The 19,674-nt window shown below is 54.4% G+C and overlaps 1 protein-coding gene across 3 annotated transcripts; it reads right to left on the bottom strand.

Moving 5' to 3' along the window:
- Nucleotides 1–791: 791 nt before the first annotated feature.
- On the bottom strand, nucleotides 792–19,175 carry PYGB (glycogen phosphorylase B). 3 transcript variants are annotated; one of them, XM_074900277.1, is made up of 20 exons: nucleotides 18,876–19,175; nucleotides 16,555–16,656; nucleotides 14,620–14,698; nucleotides 13,666–13,769; nucleotides 12,121–12,252; nucleotides 9,476–9,587; nucleotides 8,321–8,403; nucleotides 7,251–7,394; nucleotides 6,820–6,912; nucleotides 6,546–6,692; nucleotides 6,255–6,418; nucleotides 5,787–5,901; nucleotides 4,936–5,037; nucleotides 4,650–4,797; nucleotides 4,037–4,095; nucleotides 3,502–3,643; nucleotides 2,944–3,151; nucleotides 2,366–2,500; nucleotides 2,113–2,179; nucleotides 792–1,867 (listed from the first exon to the last, which is right to left on the bottom strand). In XM_074900277.1, the coding sequence occupies exons 1-20, from the start codon at nucleotides 19,116–19,118 to the stop codon at nucleotides 1,715–1,717; spliced, it is 2,532 nt and encodes an 843-aa protein (XP_074756378.1). In that variant the 5' UTR covers nucleotides 19,119–19,175; the 3' UTR covers nucleotides 792–1,714. The 3 variants fall into 3 exon arrangements, with proteins under 3 accessions (XP_074756378.1, XP_074756467.1, XP_074756554.1); XM_074900366.1 differs by lacking the exon at nucleotides 16,555–16,656; XM_074900453.1 differs by lacking the exons at nucleotides 14,620–14,698; nucleotides 16,555–16,656 and having other exon boundaries at nucleotides 13,666–13,686.
- Between the last annotated feature and the right edge of the window lie 499 nt (nucleotides 19,176–19,674).

Here is a 19,674-nt window from a genome sequence, read left to right on the forward strand (position 1 = left end):
TGTACACATTCCAGCTAATGCTGCTGCTGGCAGCTGGCTTGGGGCAAAACACAGCCTGAGCCGGAGGCTGGCTGGCTGCTTTCTGTGTGATGGAGCTGAGGGCCCAGCACGTGAACTGCTAGTGTTGGTGATCCCAACACTGCCATTCCCAGTAGAAGGCCAGTGATATGCTTGGAAATTTAAACCGAAATGTTTATCTGAAAGTGGTGTAGTTTTAATAAAGGCATTGACTGCAGATCACTTCAGCTTCACCTGTTTTACCTGGCAGTTTTGGGGACTTTTTCTCCATTTGGGTAGAAGGGTGTGTGGCAGGGCTGCAGTATGGTTGTGCATGGGAGATGAGCTTGGGGCTGGGACTGGGCAGGTCTTTGTGGCTGCTGCCAGCTCTGGGCCAGTTGCTCTGCTGGAGTCCAGTGGGTCTGTGCCTGTAGTCTGGCTGCAGCTGAGGGTCTGCGTCCCCACTGAGGATGGGGGAAATGGGAGCTGCCCATGGGATTTCTAGTGTAGAAGCCCTGTGTGCCATTTGGAGGGCAAACCCAGCACTGTAACTCCCACCCCAGTGCATATAGTCAACACTCCAGGGCTGCAGGCTCTGTCCTGAAGCCTCTGGTACCAGCTCCCTCCTGTCCACCCCCTGCACTAGAAGACTGACCTCACTGCTGTGGGCATGATGCACCATGCCAGCTGCAGGGGACCACATCCCATGAAGCCACAGCTGGCGAAGGCCAGCTTGTTGCAACCTGAATCCACAACTGTAGTGTAGTCACAAGTGAGCCTGAAGTCAAACCAGCAAGTGTTCTGGTTGTTTTAATGAGTTGATGTCACACAGGGGAGTACTGGTGCACTACACAGCTCTAGGGGTGTTAAACTCAGACCCCAGCACTGGGAGGGACACATGGAGCAGCATGACCCAGCTGTGGAGGGATGCAAGAGACGTGATCCACATTCACCCCCAGCTGTGCCTGGAGAGCCAAGGGCCTGCTTAGGGCTCACGGGCCCAGCAGGGTCAGCCACCCAGCTGCAAGTGGCAGGTAGAGCCCTCTCTAAGCAGGCACGGAGGCTAAAAATCCCTGGAGAGGCTTTGTTACTTGGATTCTAGTTTAACAAAGAGGTGTGAGAGGAACTTATGGCAAGCTCTGTGGCAAGGAAGCTGCTGATCCTAGGTCCTCTCTCCTCCTTCTGGCACATGGCGTTTGACATTCGTGCCTGCACTGGGACCAGCTGTTTTACAGCCAGCCCCAGCTTTGCTGGGTGTTATGGGGAAGGGGGTGACTAGAGGGGCCTCTCTGTCCCCTAGCTTTGGGGCTGGCAGACCCACAGGAGGAGGATGCAAGACACTGTTGGCTAAACCTGCTTCTGGGGCAGAGTCAGGGAGGCCAGGCCAGGCTGCATGCAGGGGGAAAGGGGAGGAGTTAGTTGGAAAGCCCTTGTTAAGCATGGAACATGGCTGTGGAAGACTTATCTGTGGTCATCTCACTAAAAGCTTTATGCAGCACATGCAGGCTGGATATATGGGTACAAACACAGGGTCCTTTCTCCTTTCCCCCAGCTCCTGTTCCTCAGTCAGGGCTCCTCCTCAGAGCATCATTCTAACCCCCCTGTGGGAAAGGCCTTGTTTTGGCAGGGCTGAGCCTATCTGACCAGTGGTGATTTAAATGCAGGTGAGGTCTCCTGGGCCGGGAGCCCATCCCTCTTCCTTCTCTCTGTGGTTGCATCAATCCCGGGGGAGGTTGGGTGGGGGGATTTTTGTGGCAGATGGTTCCACACCCCAGATCTCCTGGGCGTACTCCATGATGGTCCTGTCACTGGAGAACTTGCCAGAGCATGCAATGTTCCTGATGACTTTCTTAGTCCACTCTCGGGGGTTCTGGGAAGAGGAGAAGCAGTGTCAACACTCAGTCCCTCGCCTGGCTTGCAGCCTTGCAGGGCACTGGCTGTGCACACCTGGCTGGTTTAAAGATCATGGTGTGGGGCTGCTGAAGCATCAAAACCTGCCTCACCCTGCCCTGTACCCACTGGTGTCTCTAAGAAGGGCTCCACAGGCACACGCTCGCCCTGGCTCCCCCTCGTCTCCCTGCTCATCCCTCCCCCTTACTAGCAGGCAGCTCTTACCATGAACAGCTGGTCCACTTCCCCTTGGCATTTAATGTAGGCCTCATAGTCAGCAAACACCTTAAACCTGAAACCGAAAGCAGAGTAAGGCTGGGGTTTGCCCGCTCTAGGGTACCTGCCTGGCAGGGACCCCAGACATCTTCCTGCAGGCAGGCAGGGCTTGGACCCTGCACCAGGGGACCCAGGCCAGCTGGGAACGAGGCCTGGGCAGGCCAAGAGCAGCCCACCAAAGGGGATCCTTGCCAGGTCTCACCTGTCGTGGTACATGAGCATGTTCACCACATCCCTGAAGCAACCAGGGTCTCGAGGGGAGAAAAAACCGCTGCTGATCTGGTCAACAGCCTGTCGCAGCTCAGGCAGGCGCTCGTAGTACTCCTGTGCGTTATACCTGTGCCCAGCAAAGACAGGCTCTAGGGACTGACCCTCTCCCCTGGGGGCCAGTACCCAGAGAGCAGGATCTGATGTGTCTGGGGCAAGGAGGGCAGGCAAGGATGTCATGTGGCTCCTAAGTGAGGGGCCTTGTTCTTGGGGCTGTGGCCACCAGAGCACCCTGATAGTGGCTCTGAGACCAGTTCTGGTGCCTGAAACACTCTGTGCCCAGGCTCACATCCCATCCACATCCACTGGGCTCCTGGGCCATGCCCCTGATGGACCACCCACTGACCAGCCCAGCATGGAGGCTGCCTCCAGCCACAAACTTTTTCCTGCTCCAGAGCTACCCAGGGAGGAAGGTGTCCTTCTCAGAGATCACAGCTCTCCCCCTGCCAGAGCTGGGACCGGCATCCCCCTCTGACAAGCCCTGGCACACACTTGGCTCTCCCCAGCACCCACCCCTGGCGATCCAGGGCCTCCACGTCCTCCACCCGCATGCCAAAGATGAAGAGGTTTTCTTCATTTGCTTCCTCAGCCATCTCCACATTGGCCCCATCCATGGTACCAATGGTGAGGGCCCCATTCACCATGAACTTCATGTTGCCAGTACCCGAGGCCTCTGTGCCAGCTGTGGAGATCTGCTGGGAGAGATCTGCTGCTGGAATCACTGCCAGGTGCAAGAGAGATCAGAGTTAATCCTTGGCACACTGCAGCTCCCCCTGAACTGGGCCCAAGACAGCAAAACAACCCTGGGCATCTCCTAGTGGCCCTGCTGACCTCAACCTCAGCCCAAACAGCACAGCTCTGGGGCCAGAGCCAAGCTCAGCCCTGCTACGACCCCATGCAGCTGCTATCACTCCTGCATGAAGCTGGCTTTCCACCCTGTGTGGAACCCTCAGGCACTTCCTAAGGGAGCACCAGGTGACCTGCCATGACAGTCTCTCGGGCCAGCAAGTTTCTGGACTCAGCTGGGATGTGCCCAGCTCCTGATGTGTGCTTAGACAAGACAAGACGTACCCTTCTCAGCCAAGGATACCCGATAGTTCTCCAGAAAGATGACCTTGAGCCTGTCCCCCACATAGGGATCGTTGTTGATGACCTCACCGATGGATGTGATGAGTTTGATGATCATCTTGGCCATGTGGTAGCCAGGGGCTGCCTGAAGAAAAGCACCCCAGAAAGGGTGAAGACTTTAAAGGAAGGCAGAGCATGACGGGTGTCAGTGTGGGTCCTCACCCTGGGGAAAGTCTGAGCCTCTACTCTGCCATTCACATGGATCAGCAAAAACACCCTACTGCGAGATGTCCTGAGCCACTGGGAAAGAGTGATGGGGCCTTGTTCAGTCTGATTAGTCCATGAATGTGTTTCCTAAAGAGCCTGCCAGCATGCTGTAGGTTAGCCCTAATCCTAACCCCAACCCTAACCTTAACCCTAATCCCCTAACCCTAGCCACCTAACCCCTAAACCCTACCCTAACCCCTAAGTAGGGGGACAGCACCTTCCCCACATCCCCACTGAGCCATGCATGCACCAAGTCTGGAATCCACATTACCTTGCCTCCAATCATAATTGTCCTGGGCACAAAGGATTTGGACGGATCACTTCTGATGCCTGAAAGAGCAGGGCATAACACAACTGAAGTGAAAATAAACTAGACTAGAGTTTATTGCATGCATCAGAGGTGGGCTGGGATCCTAGCCCATGTCACATGGACCCAGCAAACCTGCAGGACCCTGAAGCCCAACCGGACATCTGCTGGAGCTGTGCTGGGTGAAAATGGGCTGCAAAGCCCTCAGAGAACTACTCAAACCAGCACCGTGCAAAGCTCTAATGACTTGCCTCCCTTCAGGAATGGGCAGGGGCCTGAAGCATACCTTGGGGAGTGGGGTTTTAACTAGTACCAGGTCAGTTCTAACAAACACCTGCAGTTCAAGTTGGGGAGGGGGGGGGAGGGTACCTGGGCCCCAGGCTGTAAGCTTTTCCTCAAGAGCTCTGTATGACCCTTCCAACACTCTTGTCTTCCTTCCTGGAGAGAAGCCCCTCATGCCAGAAGGGAGAGCTCATCTCAGGAGTCCTTGGCCACCAGCTGGCATGCTTCTACATGGGAACCCTGGCAGTGAGGTGGGGAGGGACACCCCTTGCCTACCAGCCCAAGCAGGACTTACGGTTGTAGAGGGTGATAGCGTGCAGGCAGTTCAGCAGTTGCCGCTTGTACTCATGGATTCGCTTGACCTGAACATCAAACATGGACGAAGGGTTGATCTTGACCTTGTACTGCTCCTCCAAGTAGGCTGCGAACTTCAGCTTGTTCTCCTGGCAAGAAAATCTGATGAGGAATAGGCATGGGTTCCCAGACCTTGTGTTCAGAAGTGAGCATTTGCTGCTGGGACATTCCTGGGAGCATGGTGCCTTTAGCCTTCTTCCCCCCACCCCACCTCCAGTGCACATTACCTGTTTGACTTTTGCCACATCTCTGATAAAAGTCTCGTTGTTGATGAAATCCAGTAGCTTTTTCAGCTGGCTCAGATCTGTGATAAAGCCTTCCCCAATTTTCTAAAAGAACAAACCAAGAGAGGGATGTCCCACCTGTGAGACACCTCACCCAATCCACAACTGCACTTCCCCAACAGAGATGCCACGGTCCTGCTGGGAACTGGAACAGGCACTCTGGCCAGGAAAAGGGGCACAGTTTCTTATAGTAAGGTTACTTCTCTGTGTCATCTGGGAGCCCAAGGTACAGGGGAAACAGAGCATTTGCAAAAACCCAAGCAAATCCCTGTCTTTCAAGGAGCTTTAGAGGGAGGATGGGTGCATGTGTACCAAGGCCTCCTGGCAGCTGAAGAAGCTGATGGGCAGGACATAAAGATACACGTAATTGCAGGAAGTTACTCAGCTATGGCATGTTGCAGTGTGAAGCAAAAACCTGTGCTAAAGGGCCTGATAAACAAATGAGACAGAACTGGGGCTGGAGCTACAAGGAGGCTCCTTTGTGCCCTTTCCCACACCATGGCACTGCCCGACAGGTTGTGTGTAGCCACTGGAGAACTTAAAGCGGCAGATGATGTCTTGAAGGGTAGCAGCCACCAGATTCAAATTTCTGCAACTTTTTTGACCAACTCTTCATCGCCAACTTTAAGGCCCAGCCAATCTCACACCTCCACATGCAACAGGCGTGCTCCTCCCAGGCTGTCCTCACTCACACCCGACAGGTGTTTGCCTCAGGTCTGATCAGACCACACGAAGACGTGATCAGAAGCAAAGAGATCACCCGCAGCCCCTCACTTCAGATGTTTGCCACTCACCTCAGCAATAATGTCGGCGAGTCCTGGGTTGCACAGCAGGAGCCAGCGCCTCGGCGTGATCCCATTTGTCTTGTTCTGAAACTTCTCCGGCTCCAGCTCATAGAAATCCTTGAACCTGGAACACCAGGGAGTTCTGAACCACCCACCACCACCCAGAATTTCAGCCTGGCCCCCACTGTACGTGCTCCTGACTGAGGGCAGCCTCTGCAGATCTCCCCATAACAAGTGTGAACTCGGTGCCAACTCTCACCCCCTTCCTCAGCTGCAATGCTGAGGGTTTCACCAAGCTCCCAAGGGAGACGAGTTAGACCTTGCATGCATGTGAACGGGACAGTCTCCCCAGCCCGTCATGCCCAGCAGGCCAACCAAAGCAGACCTTGGTGTGTGACCGCCCCAGGTAGCCCCCTGGGCTTACAGGCAAAGCCCAGTGAGTGGGAGGTCATGTGCCTCAGGTGTCCCCCAACTCACACTGAGTTCTTCACAATGTCAGAGTGGATGCGGGCCACACCGTTGACCGCATGGGAGCCAATCACACAGAGGTGTGCCATGTTAATACGTTTGCAGTCTCCCTCCTCGATCACGGACATCCTCCGGAGACGGTCAATGTCCCCTGGGTAGAGAGCTGCCACCCGCTGCAGGCAGGCAGAAAGAGGAACATTAGCGTCCCAGCCACAGGACCTGGGAACATTCCCGTCCTAAAGGCAGCCAGATCAAGCCCCCCCTGAGTTCCCACAGCCTGTGACCAGCCTGGTCTCTTACATCCAGATGCATTTGGTTGAGGGCGTAAATGATCTCTAGGTGACGTGGCAGCAGCTTTTCAAACATGGAGACTGGCCAGCGCTCCAGGGCTTCAGGAAGCACGGTGTGGTTGGTGTAGGCGCAGGTCCGTTTCGTGATTTCCCAGGCCTGCATTACAGACAGCAGGTTAACGTGTGTGTGCCCAGAACAGGAGGGGAAAGAAAACCCCGTGTGAGGACAGAACAGAAGCTCTTTCCCCTGAAAGGTTTGGCATGGCCTTTCCAGCTCTGCTTACCTTGTCCCAATCCACTTTCTCCACATCCACCAGGATCCGCATGAGCTCTGGGATGGACAGGGCAGGGTGGGTGTCATTTAGCTGAATAGCCACCTGCAACACAGACTTGCTGGCTCAGATCTGGCAGTGATAGTACTGTGACAAGTGTCCTGCATGCACGGCGTTGGGGTGAGGGTCAGCCCCAAGCTGCTTCTCATGGCACACACCTCAGAAACAGAGAGCTCACAGAACAGAGCTATTCAACCTTTGCAAGTTTTGCTCCACATTACAAATTTTTTCCTGGGAAAAAAGGCCCAGAGATCATCTGTTTTCCAACACAAATTGCCAGGGTCCTTGTATAAGTGACCCTACTTGATCCTGAGCATCCTGCTCCCTCATGATAGGCAGGTCTGGCTGAAATGCCCCCAGACGCTCTCTGCCCACAAACTCACCTTGTCTGGGAAGGTTTCAAAGCATGTTCTCACAGGGTCTCGACAGCCAAACTTGGAGGACTTAAAGCGGCGGATGATGTCTTGAAGGGTAGCAGCCACCACAAAGTATTCCTGTTTCAGCCGCAGCTCCTTGCCTTCAAAGAACTGCAAGTAGGGGTCCACAGCCGTTAGTGCTGCAGCTGCCATCCCCAGTTAGCAGCCAAACCCCTGGAGATGCTCCTATCCACTCCAATGGGCTTCCCAACAGGCCTCACAGGCTCAGCACCTCATCAGGGTAAATGGGGATGCTTCTCACTCTGCCTCTGACAGGGCAGCAGCTGTAGGGACTGACGAGGGGCTTGGCATCCCAAACAGCTGCCTCCAGAGAGCAACAGAACCTGCCATATCCATGCTACTCCTACAGAGCAGGCGCCAGCTCCCTCCCTCATTGCAAGACCCTCTGCAGGGTTTTTGGACCAAGGATTTTGGACTCCCTGCAATAGTCAGGAGTCTCTGGATACACTTAGCTGCCTTCCATGCATACTACACTTCAGGCTGGTCTATTTTAAAATGCCAGCAGGAATGACAGGGTGGGGGTAAAGTGCAGGAGATGAGCTCTTCCAGCACAGGATCTAATCCATGACTAGATAGTGAGGGCTCTTCCCTTTTGGAGCTGGTGCTCAGTGAGTGCATGGCCTGGGACAGTCCCTGCAGTGAGAAATCCTGTGAACTGGGGATGGAAATGAGTTCCTCCTCATGACAACTTACTTTTGCAAAGGGTAGCCACGTAAATTGGCAACTGCCTTGAATCTGAAGGAGTAATATGTCTTCCCCTCCTTACAGCAGGGAACAGAGCAGCTGTATAGTATGGGCCAGACGCTCAGCTGCCATCAGTCAGCAGACACTCTCTGGAATCACCAGAGCTGTATCTGTTCACTGAGAATTACAGGGCCAACCTATTGCATTAAAAATCCTCAAACCAGAACAATAAACATCAGGTGGCCATGACCTTCCAGTGCTTGCAAACAAGGCGATACAACTACAGGGAGAATGGTCCTGAGCAGCAGGGAAGAGAGACAAGAGTCACTCACGTTGTCATTTGGGTACAGGACTCGGGATATGTTTTCTGCCAGGTTTCTGTCCAACACTGCCTCGATGTAGTCACCCACATTGACTGCAGCAAGAGAGAAATACACACAGCACTGCAGCAGCTATAGAGATTCAGGCAGGTCCTTGACACTGTGCTCTTGCCTTTTCTCTCATAGAGAGATTTGTAACAGGAACATTCAGGCTGGTATTATTGAAATATGAATGGGAACGTACATGTGTGAAAGGCACCAGAGAGACAGGAGGAGATGGAATAAGAGAAAGGCACATCTCTATGCAAATTCTCAGGACACACGTATCAGGAAGGACAGACAGAAACTGAAGACACATAGCAGCCCGAGAAGCCAAAAAAAAAAAGGAGTGACCAGCCATCTTGTTTAAGGACTAAGGAGAAATGGGGCAGGGCAAAGAAGCACAAAGACTGCAATCACACTCAATTCCTGAAGGATACAGAAGGCTCATCTGAAACCCAACTTGTAGCTGCCAGTCAAGAACTGAGGAGACTTATGAAGACTCAAGAGCCATCACCCCTTGCCCCACATGAGTTCTGGCAGGGCTACTTGGACACACACATCTCTGTGCTTGCCAGTGTGGAAGAATAAAATCAGTCTAGTCCAAAACCTTCCATTTCTCTAACAGCCTAGCACTATTTGGTCTGTTAGTTGCCCTGTATCTGCTCTCCAGTGCTACAATTAGAGCCTCAAAAATGCACTAAAGAGGCCACATGTAGACCCAAAGGAAACCAACAGTAAGGTTGCTGGTCTCTTCCTTCAGCACTAAGGGATGCTGCTGCACAGAAACGACCCTCTGTGGCATGTGTGGGTTTGCAGCTTATTTGGTGATGTGGGGAACGCAGTGGCAAGTTGTCTACCACTTGGGGAAGGCACAGGGCAGGTTTTGAGAGCATAAGCATGATAGGGATGGAAGGAGGATGGATGGGTGTCCTGGTGCACGAGGGCTCTGGAAGCGGTTGAAGGTAGCGTGATCTGCGGAAGCACACACAGCACTGTGCTTTCGAAGAAGCCAAGAGATACGGGTGAAGCAGAGCAGATGGGGGGTGCTGTGCCAGGTGCTATGCACACAGGAACAACCATGTCCCAGCCCGGCCAGAAGAGAGGCAGTGAAGGGATGGCACTTACACTCTTGGAGGTTGAAGTCATTGGGCGCTTTCGCAGACCACAGCCTCATGGTGTTTACAGTGTTGTTCTTGTATCCCGGCACTGGCGTGTCGTAAGGCATAGCAAGGACAACCTGCAAAAGGACAGTATTCCCCTCTGATTAGCAGCACAACGGCCTCAAAGAAGGTGGGAAAGTGGATGAAAGCTCTGAAGGAAGAAACCAGAGGACACAGACAACTCTGGGCTGTGGTAAGAATCTCACCCCACTAAAACACACCTGCTGAACTTCACAGACTTCCCTGCTATCACAGGCACTTCCAGCACCCCCTGGCAAAGCGTTAATAGGAGAAGCAGAGCTGTCTGGATTTTTACTGACAAACTGGAGCTACAGGCCCATCAATGAAATGCAAAAGAGAGTTGCAAGCAACCTGCTGACCTTCCTATACCAACTGGCATACCTATTAGTTCTTCACCAGAGTACTGCAAGCATCTTCAGCTGGTCACTGCAATTCTGTCTGTGCTGGGGTAGGGCCAGGGCATCTGGGACTTTTGTCTTTCCATCTGGGATAAACTCCACAGCCTGAATCCTGCCTGTTAGCCTTCTACAGCCTGCCAGGACCAAACCCTACCACCACAGCACCATTCCCAGAGAAATTCACCCAATTTTCAAGGGTTGTTGAAGCTGCACGAGTAAATCCACTGCGATCTCCAGCACCTGAACTGAACATGAGTGCAAAACTATTAGGGTAGTCTATGGATGATGCTTAAGCATCAGGATGCTGCACACGTGGCTACAGGGATTAACACCACTCCTAGCTCAGATTACACTAGCCAGGCAAAGCATGGTTGTGTTTCCAAGCATGTGTGCTCCAGCTCACTGCTGTGCCAACATCTGTGTGCCTCCAGACCTGCTAAGCAGAGGCAAGGCACCCCAACCTCAGCCTGGAGCAAAGACGGCTTATGCCAGCAGAGCTGAACAATGCTTGCAGAACAAGGCCCCGATCCTGCAGCACGGAGCCTGGGCCACCTCTCTGACACTGGCAAAAGGAACCAGCATCCTCCTGAACAAGTCAGTGTGTAGTGGCATGACAGCCCAGCAGCCAGGGGCTGTCCCCAAGCAAAGATGTGAGAGGCAGCAGACAAATGACGGTGCTGTGCTCACAGGGCAGGGAAAACCCAGGCAGATCAGCATGTTGGCCCTGAACAGCCTCTTTTTGCTGGCATCAGCAGCACCTCCCATCTGGGGAGAATCAGCAAGAGCTCAGGCTCTCAAAGCTACTAGTACCAGCTCCGAACATGGAAGCAGGCAGAAAGCCTGCCCTGCCTGAGCCACGGGACTGGTGCACGCATCACATGGACTGAGCGATGCTATATTTAGAGACTATGTCTTCAGCTTTTTTGAGCCTTTCCAACTTGTTACCTTAATGGCACTGAAAATTCACCTCCTTGTAGGAAGCAGTGTTTCCACTGCACTGCTTGGGATCCCTGAAACCCCAGACTACCACTGGGATCAGAAGAAGAGCACAGAGAAAGGCAATGGCACTCCCCAAGTGGAAGTCTGCTTCGCCAGAGAGCTCTGGCATGGTGCCTCCATGCTGTTCATGGGGCTGTGGTGTTGAACCCCTGCACTGTGTGTGTCCTGGGGATGGCCTAGGTCACTGCACAGCCTTCGACAAACAGGGTCCCTGGAAAAGGACCTGGTTTATTTCTCCTCCGAGTGGGCCCAGGTGACCCTGCAACTGAGCTTCGGCTCTTGGCGCTGAAGAGAATGGCTTGGCTTTATGACTGCACAGCACCTCAGATGGACAGAGCTGGCTCATCAGGCTGAGAGACCCTGGAACGTCATGGGAACAAGGCTATGTCCCTGAATCCCCGAGAAATTCATAGTCCTTCCTTCCTCCATTCTGGGCAGTACTTAGACAGAGGCTGAAACATCTTCAATCCTCTTAATAAATCTGTGCCTCTTTAAAGCTTGCCCTCCTCAGCTCTAAGACTGGAATGCAGAAGCCTGTGCTCAGAGCAGGCACATGCACCTGAAGCACACCATTACTTCTCCAACTGTGGGAGGCTGAAGTACATTTTCTCTCCACGATGCCACAAAACAAGGCCTCCAGGCAGACTGGAGACTTGAAACCATTCCTCCAGCCTCCCCTGACAGCACTCTACCCATCAGACTGGTCTGGGAAAGAGGAACTTGCTCTGATCATCAGAGTTAAACACCCATGGGACTGCTCCATGGCCACCCCACAAGATGAATCTCCACCCACAGCAGCAGTGCCAGAACCATGGCAAAACCACTGGGATTGAGTAAGCAGTAGTCAGGAGCAGTGTGGAAGGAGCCTAGCACATCTTCCAGGGATACAGTCCTCCTCCAACATAAATTCATGCAAGACTGTGGGGGCTTCACACTGGAGATCAGTAGAGAAGGAGGCCTCAGCTGATCTGAAGTTACAGCTGTAACTGAGTATCATCCCCCTTTTTCCTCAAATCCTGCTGCAGCTGTAGCCAATAAAGTCACCTTTGTAATTGGAAGGGTAGCAGAGAGAGTTTTGACAGACTGGGGGAGGAGCAAAATGTGACCACCTCAGGCAGCCCAGGGACAGACTCCCCCTCCACACCACCCTGGCCCATCCTCCTCAGCCCAGCACTGAGGGAGATATTGGTACCTGGGTGTCGATCCACTTCACGCCCTCAGGAGTGTGATCCACTCGGCCGTAGAAGTGCACGGGGAGCATGTACTCTGGGCGAGCTTTCTCCCAGGGATTGCCATAGCGTAGCCAGTCATCGGCCTCCTCCACCTGCAAGAGGCAACCGGGGTTCAAGTGATGGTTTGTGTCTCCAAGCAAAGGCTAAACTAGGCTCTCCAAAAGGCGGCCAGTTTAAAAACAAAGCTTTGGTAAGCTGGCTTTAAAAATGGATATGCAGAGGCCTCTAGAGGACAGCTGAGCTTTTCAAAGCATGGATGACTACATCCCAGCTGGTATAAATAAATCAGCCTCGATGGGCTTTGCAGAGCTGTACAGGTTTAAACCATCCAAACTGCACAGACCGCTGCACTCGGTCTGTCTTGAGGCCTTTACATCCAGATTGACCATAATAGTGGGATATGTGTGGGGTGTGGTTCCCTAGAAGCTCATTGGTGCTGTTCCTGGCCACAAACCACCCCCAGTAACCCAGGTCTCACTAACCACTCTGACCTCTGCCAGAGAGGATTTCTTCTCTCTGCTCGTAACAGCACCATGGGAGCGAAGTGAATTCAGCAAAGCTACCAAGGCTGATATGCATCAGAAACCAGAGGAGAGAGGCAGGCATTTTTCTGCCAGGTGCGGGGCAGGTCTGACCCACACACAGCCCTGCATTGCCACCACCCCTGTTCTTTTTTAAGTAACATTAAGCCAATTACAGTGGATGCTTTTCTTCCTTGTTTTCACCATCTATAGGGCCTAGCATTGCAGCTCCTCTGTAGGGAAGGAGGAAAAACCAACCTTCAAACCTCTCATCTTCCCTGACTTATGGAGAGCTATTTTAAGGGGAAAAAGGGTCCTTTATGCTCAAAAGCAAGGCATGTCTCCTAATGGAAACCATTTCCAGACATACACTAGGGAAAACTCCCAGCTGGGGCAGGTTTTTAGCCTATTTTCACTTGCAAAACCTTACAGGGGAGTCCCTGTTCAAGCCCCCACTGCCAGTCTCCCAGGGAACCCACAGGAGCAGCAGCACCCCAGGCACTTGTTCAAATTCATCCTGTACCACACCCCTTCATAAGGTGTTCAGCCACATCTCCATCCTCAGCCCGACTCCTCATCAGGCTGGATGGGACTCTCAGGTTGTTGCTGCTGTGCCATGGAGCCCTGGACAGGGAGACCTCTTGTCCCAGTCATGCCCTGTGGGCTCAGCTCCAGCACCATCTTGCCAGGTTGGTGACTGGCATGGATGAGTTTGCATGTGTCCCTGGGTCAGCGCCTGTCACACGCTCCCCCACCACCGCCCCCATCACTTCTCTTTGCTCAGGCAGTCAGACCCTAGGGTCAGCACACGTGGTAGGACATGAAAGCCTGTTTGGCACCGGGTGATGGATTCAGATGCCCTGTTTATGAACAGCTCAAGGCACTGAAATGCCATTTGTGTGGCTGGGCCTTGTCCACAGGCAGAGGTGGCCACCACAGCAAGAAAACAGAAGCAGAAAGGGTGACTTGAGTTTGCTGATGTACCTGCCAGCCGTTGACAATCTTCTGATTGAAGATACCAAACTCGTAGCGGATGCCGTAACCATATGCTGCCAACCCCAGCGTGGCCATGGAGTCCAGGAAGCAAGCTGGAAGAGCAGAGCATGGTCATGCCGCACAGAACCTCACCCTCGCTCACTGCACCTGCTATGGTGTGCTGTGCACGAGGGTGAGCAGCTGTCACAAATAATATTGCTGCAAACTCTGAGGAAATCCACATGCAGAAGGGACAGCCTGCAACAGGACCCCACGCATGTCCTGCCGAGCCACAACAAACACCCCAAAGTTGTTGGTGACAAGGACAGGTCACACAGGTCACCAAAAACCCAAATCCAGCCTTGTTGCCTCTTCTAAACTTGCACGAAGTGCCCACACTTTGATCTAAGCCTGCCTGCCCCGTAAAGCAGGGCTTCTAACCCCGACTCACTGCACCACCAGCTACTTCACTATTATAGCTTTCAAATCAAACCCTTCCAGCTCTCAGTTCAGGGCAGCTCTGGTAAAGATCAGCCCCGGCATTTCCTCTGCATTGGAGAGCTCTCATCTCCACATTCCCATGGGACAGGCAGACTAAAATAGCAGCCAACAGTCTGCCTACGGCAGAGCTGCTTGGGTGCCTCTGAAAAGTGACAGATTTCACAGGGAGGTGAGGAGAAAGGCTCCAGACAGCCTTTTTCAGCTGCAACCCCACCTGCTGTGCTGCAGACTACACAACTACATCTCCTGGGTGCTCTCACTGGGGACAGGGCTCATTTCTGGTCAGTCAGGAGCAGGCAGAAGAGTACCACGCTGCTGAAGGCCTGTGGGGCAGATGTGGGCTGAGGTCTGTATGCTGTCCCACTGCGGTGCCGGTGGTGAGGGCATGACAGCCTCCAGCCAGGCCACCCTCGGTCCCCGTGCCCTCTGCGCAAGGAGGGTGCTCCTCTCTCCCCGTATTACCTGCCAGGCGGCCCAGGCCTCCATTTCCCAGCCCAGCATCTTCTTCGATTTCTTCCAGCTCCTCCAAGTCCAAACCCAGCTATTGGGGAAAGAGCCACAGCAGAACATGTCACCACCTGAAGCCCACACCCTGAGGCTGCTCTCTGAGAGGGGCAAACACAGATCCCAGAACAACCCACACCATGGGAAATTAAACCCATGGGGGTCTCTGCATGTCCCCACCCTCCCCTCCGCACAAAGCATCTCATCAGCCTCTGGTCCCTGTGCAGCCCAATTAATTGGAAAAAATTTAGCCCATCATCAAACGTCGCTTTCCCATGAACTAGGTTTCCTTAGAGACCTCAAACAAAACACTCATCTCCTGGCAGGCCCTCATGCCAGGAGGCCCTTCCACTGAACTCGCCGTTGGAGACAGGCTGGCAAACGGCCAAGTCAGCATGCAAGGGGCCACCAAGTCCTGCCCGGGTATGCACACTGCCCCTCTGCTTGTGCCCGCCCGGTCCTTGAGGAAGGGCATGACCATGCTGGCAGCTGGTTACTGCAGCATTCACCATTACGCTCCGTGCCTTCCTGCATCCTGCCACCAAGCTCCTTGGCTGGAGTCTGTGGCTGGAAGTGGTTGTCTCCTCTGCTGCATCTCTTGGGCGATTTTTTTCCAGCCCAGGGGCTGCTGCCAGATGAAGGCTAAGCGTGCCAGCAGCAAGGACTCTCGAGGAGTCAAGAGATGCTGCCTCTCGCAGGGCAGCGGTATCTCACCTCGGTGCCAGGAGTGATTTGCGGGGAGTCAGACCGACACCACGGCTGCTCCCCGAACAGCTCTCCCAGCGCTTCAGTGGTCTCATGCACAGTGTGATGGGGTCACAAAAACCAAGGCCAGTCCTCTCAGAAACAGACCCATGCTGGGTAGAAGACCTCCCATCCCAGCTGGCCACTGGCCATGATGAGCTCCACATGTCAGAGGCTACAGTTAGAGAAGCCTCTGCTTGCATGTCAGGCCAAATAGCATGTGGAAAATGCCTTGAAAAGGGACTTGAAAATCCTCCCCGAAAAAATCCACCCTGCTCTCGGAGGCACAATAACATGTCGGGTCCCTCCCTGGAAATCCCTTCCCATCCCATGGCAGGGAAAATACTTGCCAGGCTGTTTCATTAGCAATCATAGTACCTCATTTGGAGAGACAGTAACAGAGCCCAAATTCTGCTAGAAAGTGTAACATGGATCAGTCCAGTGGGGAAGGGGGGAAGAGGCGAGAGGAAATAAAGCTTTTGGGTAAGAAAGCCCCAAAATTCACACTCTGTCAAGAAGGTCACTGTTCTGCTGCAGAGGTGGCTGCAAGCTAAGTAAATATGGCCTTGCGTTTGTGATTGCCTTGGTGATACTCAGCTGTGTTTTCTCTAGTGTGAACTCAGCCGATGACATCTGAATTCAAGCAAACAATTTCCCCCCCTTTCTTCCTTCCCAGTGATTCACTTTTATCTGGCAGTGCTGCTTTGGTGCCTTGTGTACCTGCATGTATGAACTGTAATTCGGTGGGTTTTGTGTTTCAGTTTCCCCTTCTGGCCCAGCCTCCCCCATTAGACTACGTCTCCTGTGATGAGCCATTGTCTCTCCTAGTAATGAAAAGCTATTTGCAGCCTGGAAATCCCCAGTCTTCTGGGATACCGGGTGTTGCTTTCTGGATACTCTTCTGGGTTTTCCCAGCCACTACAGGAAAACAGTGGTTTGAGAAAACCATACTCCAGCTCCCGAGGAACCCCAGGGTCCTGCCATGGTCTTCTCTAGGGGATGAAAACACTTAACAGAGAGCCAAGCCTTGCCTCGTTTAGTCAAAATAACATATCCTTAGGGGGAAGCCCTGAGAAATAAAACCCAGCCCTCTGCATGGAAAAGTTTGTCCAGTTCCTCAGTGGGACCCCGGTACCCCCAAGACATCACCTGGTAAATGGCTTCATCACAGGCATTCTGCAGGCCCAGGTTCACCATGGTGTTCTGCAGAGTGCGGCCCATATAGAACTCCAGGGACAGGTAGTAAATGCGCTGGGGAGGCAAAGCAAGACACTTACACACAGCACAGTACTTTGCTTTCACCAACATCACTTAAAATTAAGAGCAGACCAGAGTTCTTTCCAGAGCAGAGATGTCTTCCCAAACCGGCTCTTGGCACCTGTTCCTGAACACCACGCACTGCAGTTTGTTTGTCAGAAGGATCTTGCGCGGGATGCTAGCCAACCCTCCGCCGCACGCCTCCCTGCCAACAGCCTTCTATAGAAAAATTTCGTTGCCCGTTAAGTGTTTCCCTAATTAACTTAGGGCAAGAATTATCTTGGATGCTGAATGGTATATTTATACACCGTCAAACTCAGCTGCAGTGATGCTTACGCTGGGTTTTTAAAGTTTTCCCATGCTTTTAAAAGTTTTCACATGCTGAGGCAACGCTGATCCAGAGCCTGCTGAAAGCTGGAGGTGAGCCCCCCACCCTGCGTACGCCGGCTGGGCTCAGGGCCAGGCTCCTTCCTGCTAGCAATTTTCCAGAGCTCCTATCACACAGATCCTCCTGTTCTCCCCAATACCGAGTTTTCACGCACACATTTCACCCTGTTGAACAAAATAAACTGTCCCATGGGTGGCTGGGTTCCTGGCACAACCGTGCAAGACAGGCTGCTCTGAGGTGACCTTCCAAGTCTCAAAGGAGCTGTGCCTGTGCTACAAATACTAATGAAAGCCTGTTTGTAGGATGAGAAGCAGGCTGTGCAAACTTTTGCCCTCACTCAGATTTATTGCTATAGATTTTTTTATAAATAAACATGAATTTTTAACAGAGCAATAGCCTGACTTTAAATTGTGCTTTCCCTTGGATCTCTTTCCTTCATAGCTAGGATCTTTCTCTGCTAAGCAGCAGGATCACCTGCTCTGCCACCTCTGCTGGGAGTCTGAAAGGGTCCATTTGTTCCTTGGGGCTCACAGGAAAGGCTGAAAACATTGGTCAGTTGTATGAACACTCTGCTCCTTTCGGTTTCCTGCAAGGATGTGTTTCCAGTGAGAATCTAAGTGCAGAGGACAGTAAGCAAACCCACCCCAAGCTCTTTTTAGCCTTTATGGGATCCATACAATCCTTTCTGTTAGTGCAGCAGTAAGGATCAGAGTGCATTTGTATGACTAAGGATAAAAAGGAGAGCTCCACACACCAGCCTAACTCCCAGGGCACGTGCAGCCATACCAGCGTGAAAGTGCAGTTTGTTTCTTGCATCAAGGCAATATTCATAACCCCAAGAAAAGAGCTGACTCGGGGAGGCAGCTGCCTGCATGCTGGGAAGGTATGTGCCTTTTCTCGTACACACCTGCCCTCTGGGGCTCTCCAGTTAAGTGCTGGATCAGATCTTAATTCGAAAGGATAAGACTGAATGATGTCCTGCAGCCCCCAACACCTCCAGCACCACTGTCCTGACTTGACAAGCAGGGAGGAGAAGAGGGAACAGGATGAGTCCCCTGGGAACCACCTGGGGTTTGGTGACCGGGGAGAGCTTGCCTGTTTTGCACGAGGCAAGAAACTCCTCTCCAACCTCAGATCAGCTCTGAGCTGCCTGCGGCCTCTGCAGGAGCAAAGCCAGGCCACGGCTGTGCTGGTGCATGTGCCAAGACATGGAGGTGACGATGCCCACAGGGGACATGGCCGTGGTGAGGCACGCAGAGGAGCTGGCAGCAGCAAGGCCCGTGTGAGGACACACTCGGAGGGACCACCAGGGACGTGGCGGCGACACCATGCTGGGGTTCACGGTCGATGCCGGGGTTCACGGTCGTGGGGATGCCTGAGGGGTGGGTGACATGGCTGCAGCATGGCTCAAACGGACGGGGCTGCACAGATGCTTGTGGGGACGCAGCCACAGCGAACGGCGTGAGGGACGCTGCCATGGTGATGCCCACGGGGACACGGCTATGGCAAAACGTGTGCAAGGGGCACGGCTGGGGCAAGGCTCACAGGGACACAGCCACGGCGAGGTGTGCGAGGGTCACGGCACGGTGCACACAAGGTTCACGGCCACGGTGATGCCCCCGGGGACGCAGCCACGGCAAGGGTGCGTGCGAGGGACACGGCCGCGGCGATGCCCACGGGGAAAAAGCTGTGGCGAGGCGCACGAGGGACACGGCCGTGGGGATGGCCACTGGCGGGGCTGGCGGGGCAGGCGCATCCGCCGGTGGCCCCGTCCCCGTCCCCGGGCGGCCGCGGCCCGGCTTCCCCCCGCCGCGGTGGGGCTCACCTTGGGGTCCCGCTCGTAGTAGTGCTGCTGGGTGCGGATCCAGCGCCCCACCAGGTGGTCGCGCACCGTGTGGGCCAGCGCGAAGTAGTAGTCGCGGGGGGTGGCGACGTTGCGGTCCTTGACGAGGGTGAAGTGGAGGTGGCGGTTGAAGCTCTTGCGCACCTCCGCCACGTCCCCCAGCCCCGCGATCCCCCGCACGCTGATCTGCTTCCGCCGCTCCCCATCGCTCAGCGGCGCCGCCATCCCGCCGCCGCCGCCCGCCCGGCCCCGCCGCCGGCTCCTGGCTCTGCCGCAGCCGCCGCCGCCGCGCCTGCGCCTCCACCGCCCGCGACGAGGCGGGGCCCCGCACGGCTGGCGCCCGGCCCGGCCCCCCGGAGGAGAGAGGCCGCCCGCCCCTGGCCGGCCCCGCAGCGCCGGGCGGGCCGCGGCTGCCGCCGCCCCGCGGGCCCGGGCCCGGGGCGGCCGAGGGGCTGACGGGGAGCGGGATGCAGCGTGGGGACGGCGATGCTGTATGGGGACAGGTTACGGGGGCAGGGATGCCATCCGGGGCCGTAATGGCGTGAGGGGACGGGAACGGCTTGAGGGCGTAAGGACGGCGCGGGGGGCCGGGATGGCGTGCGGGGACGTGAGGACGGTGGAGGGGCTGTGATGGCATGAGGGGCCAGGGACGGTGGCAGGGCACTCATTTCTCAACCCACGTGCCCTGCAGGCTCTGGCACTAAAAGGCACACCACCGCCTTTTAACTTTAAATTGGGGTTTTATTACAGTGGGGTTCAAGTGTCCCCTGTACGCTCAGCT

This window comes from Athene noctua, chromosome 1 (assembly GCF_965140245.1).
Source record: "Athene noctua chromosome 1, bAthNoc1.hap1.1, whole genome shotgun sequence".
NCBI classification, from domain to species: Eukaryota; Metazoa; Chordata; class Aves; order Strigiformes; family Strigidae; genus Athene; species Athene noctua.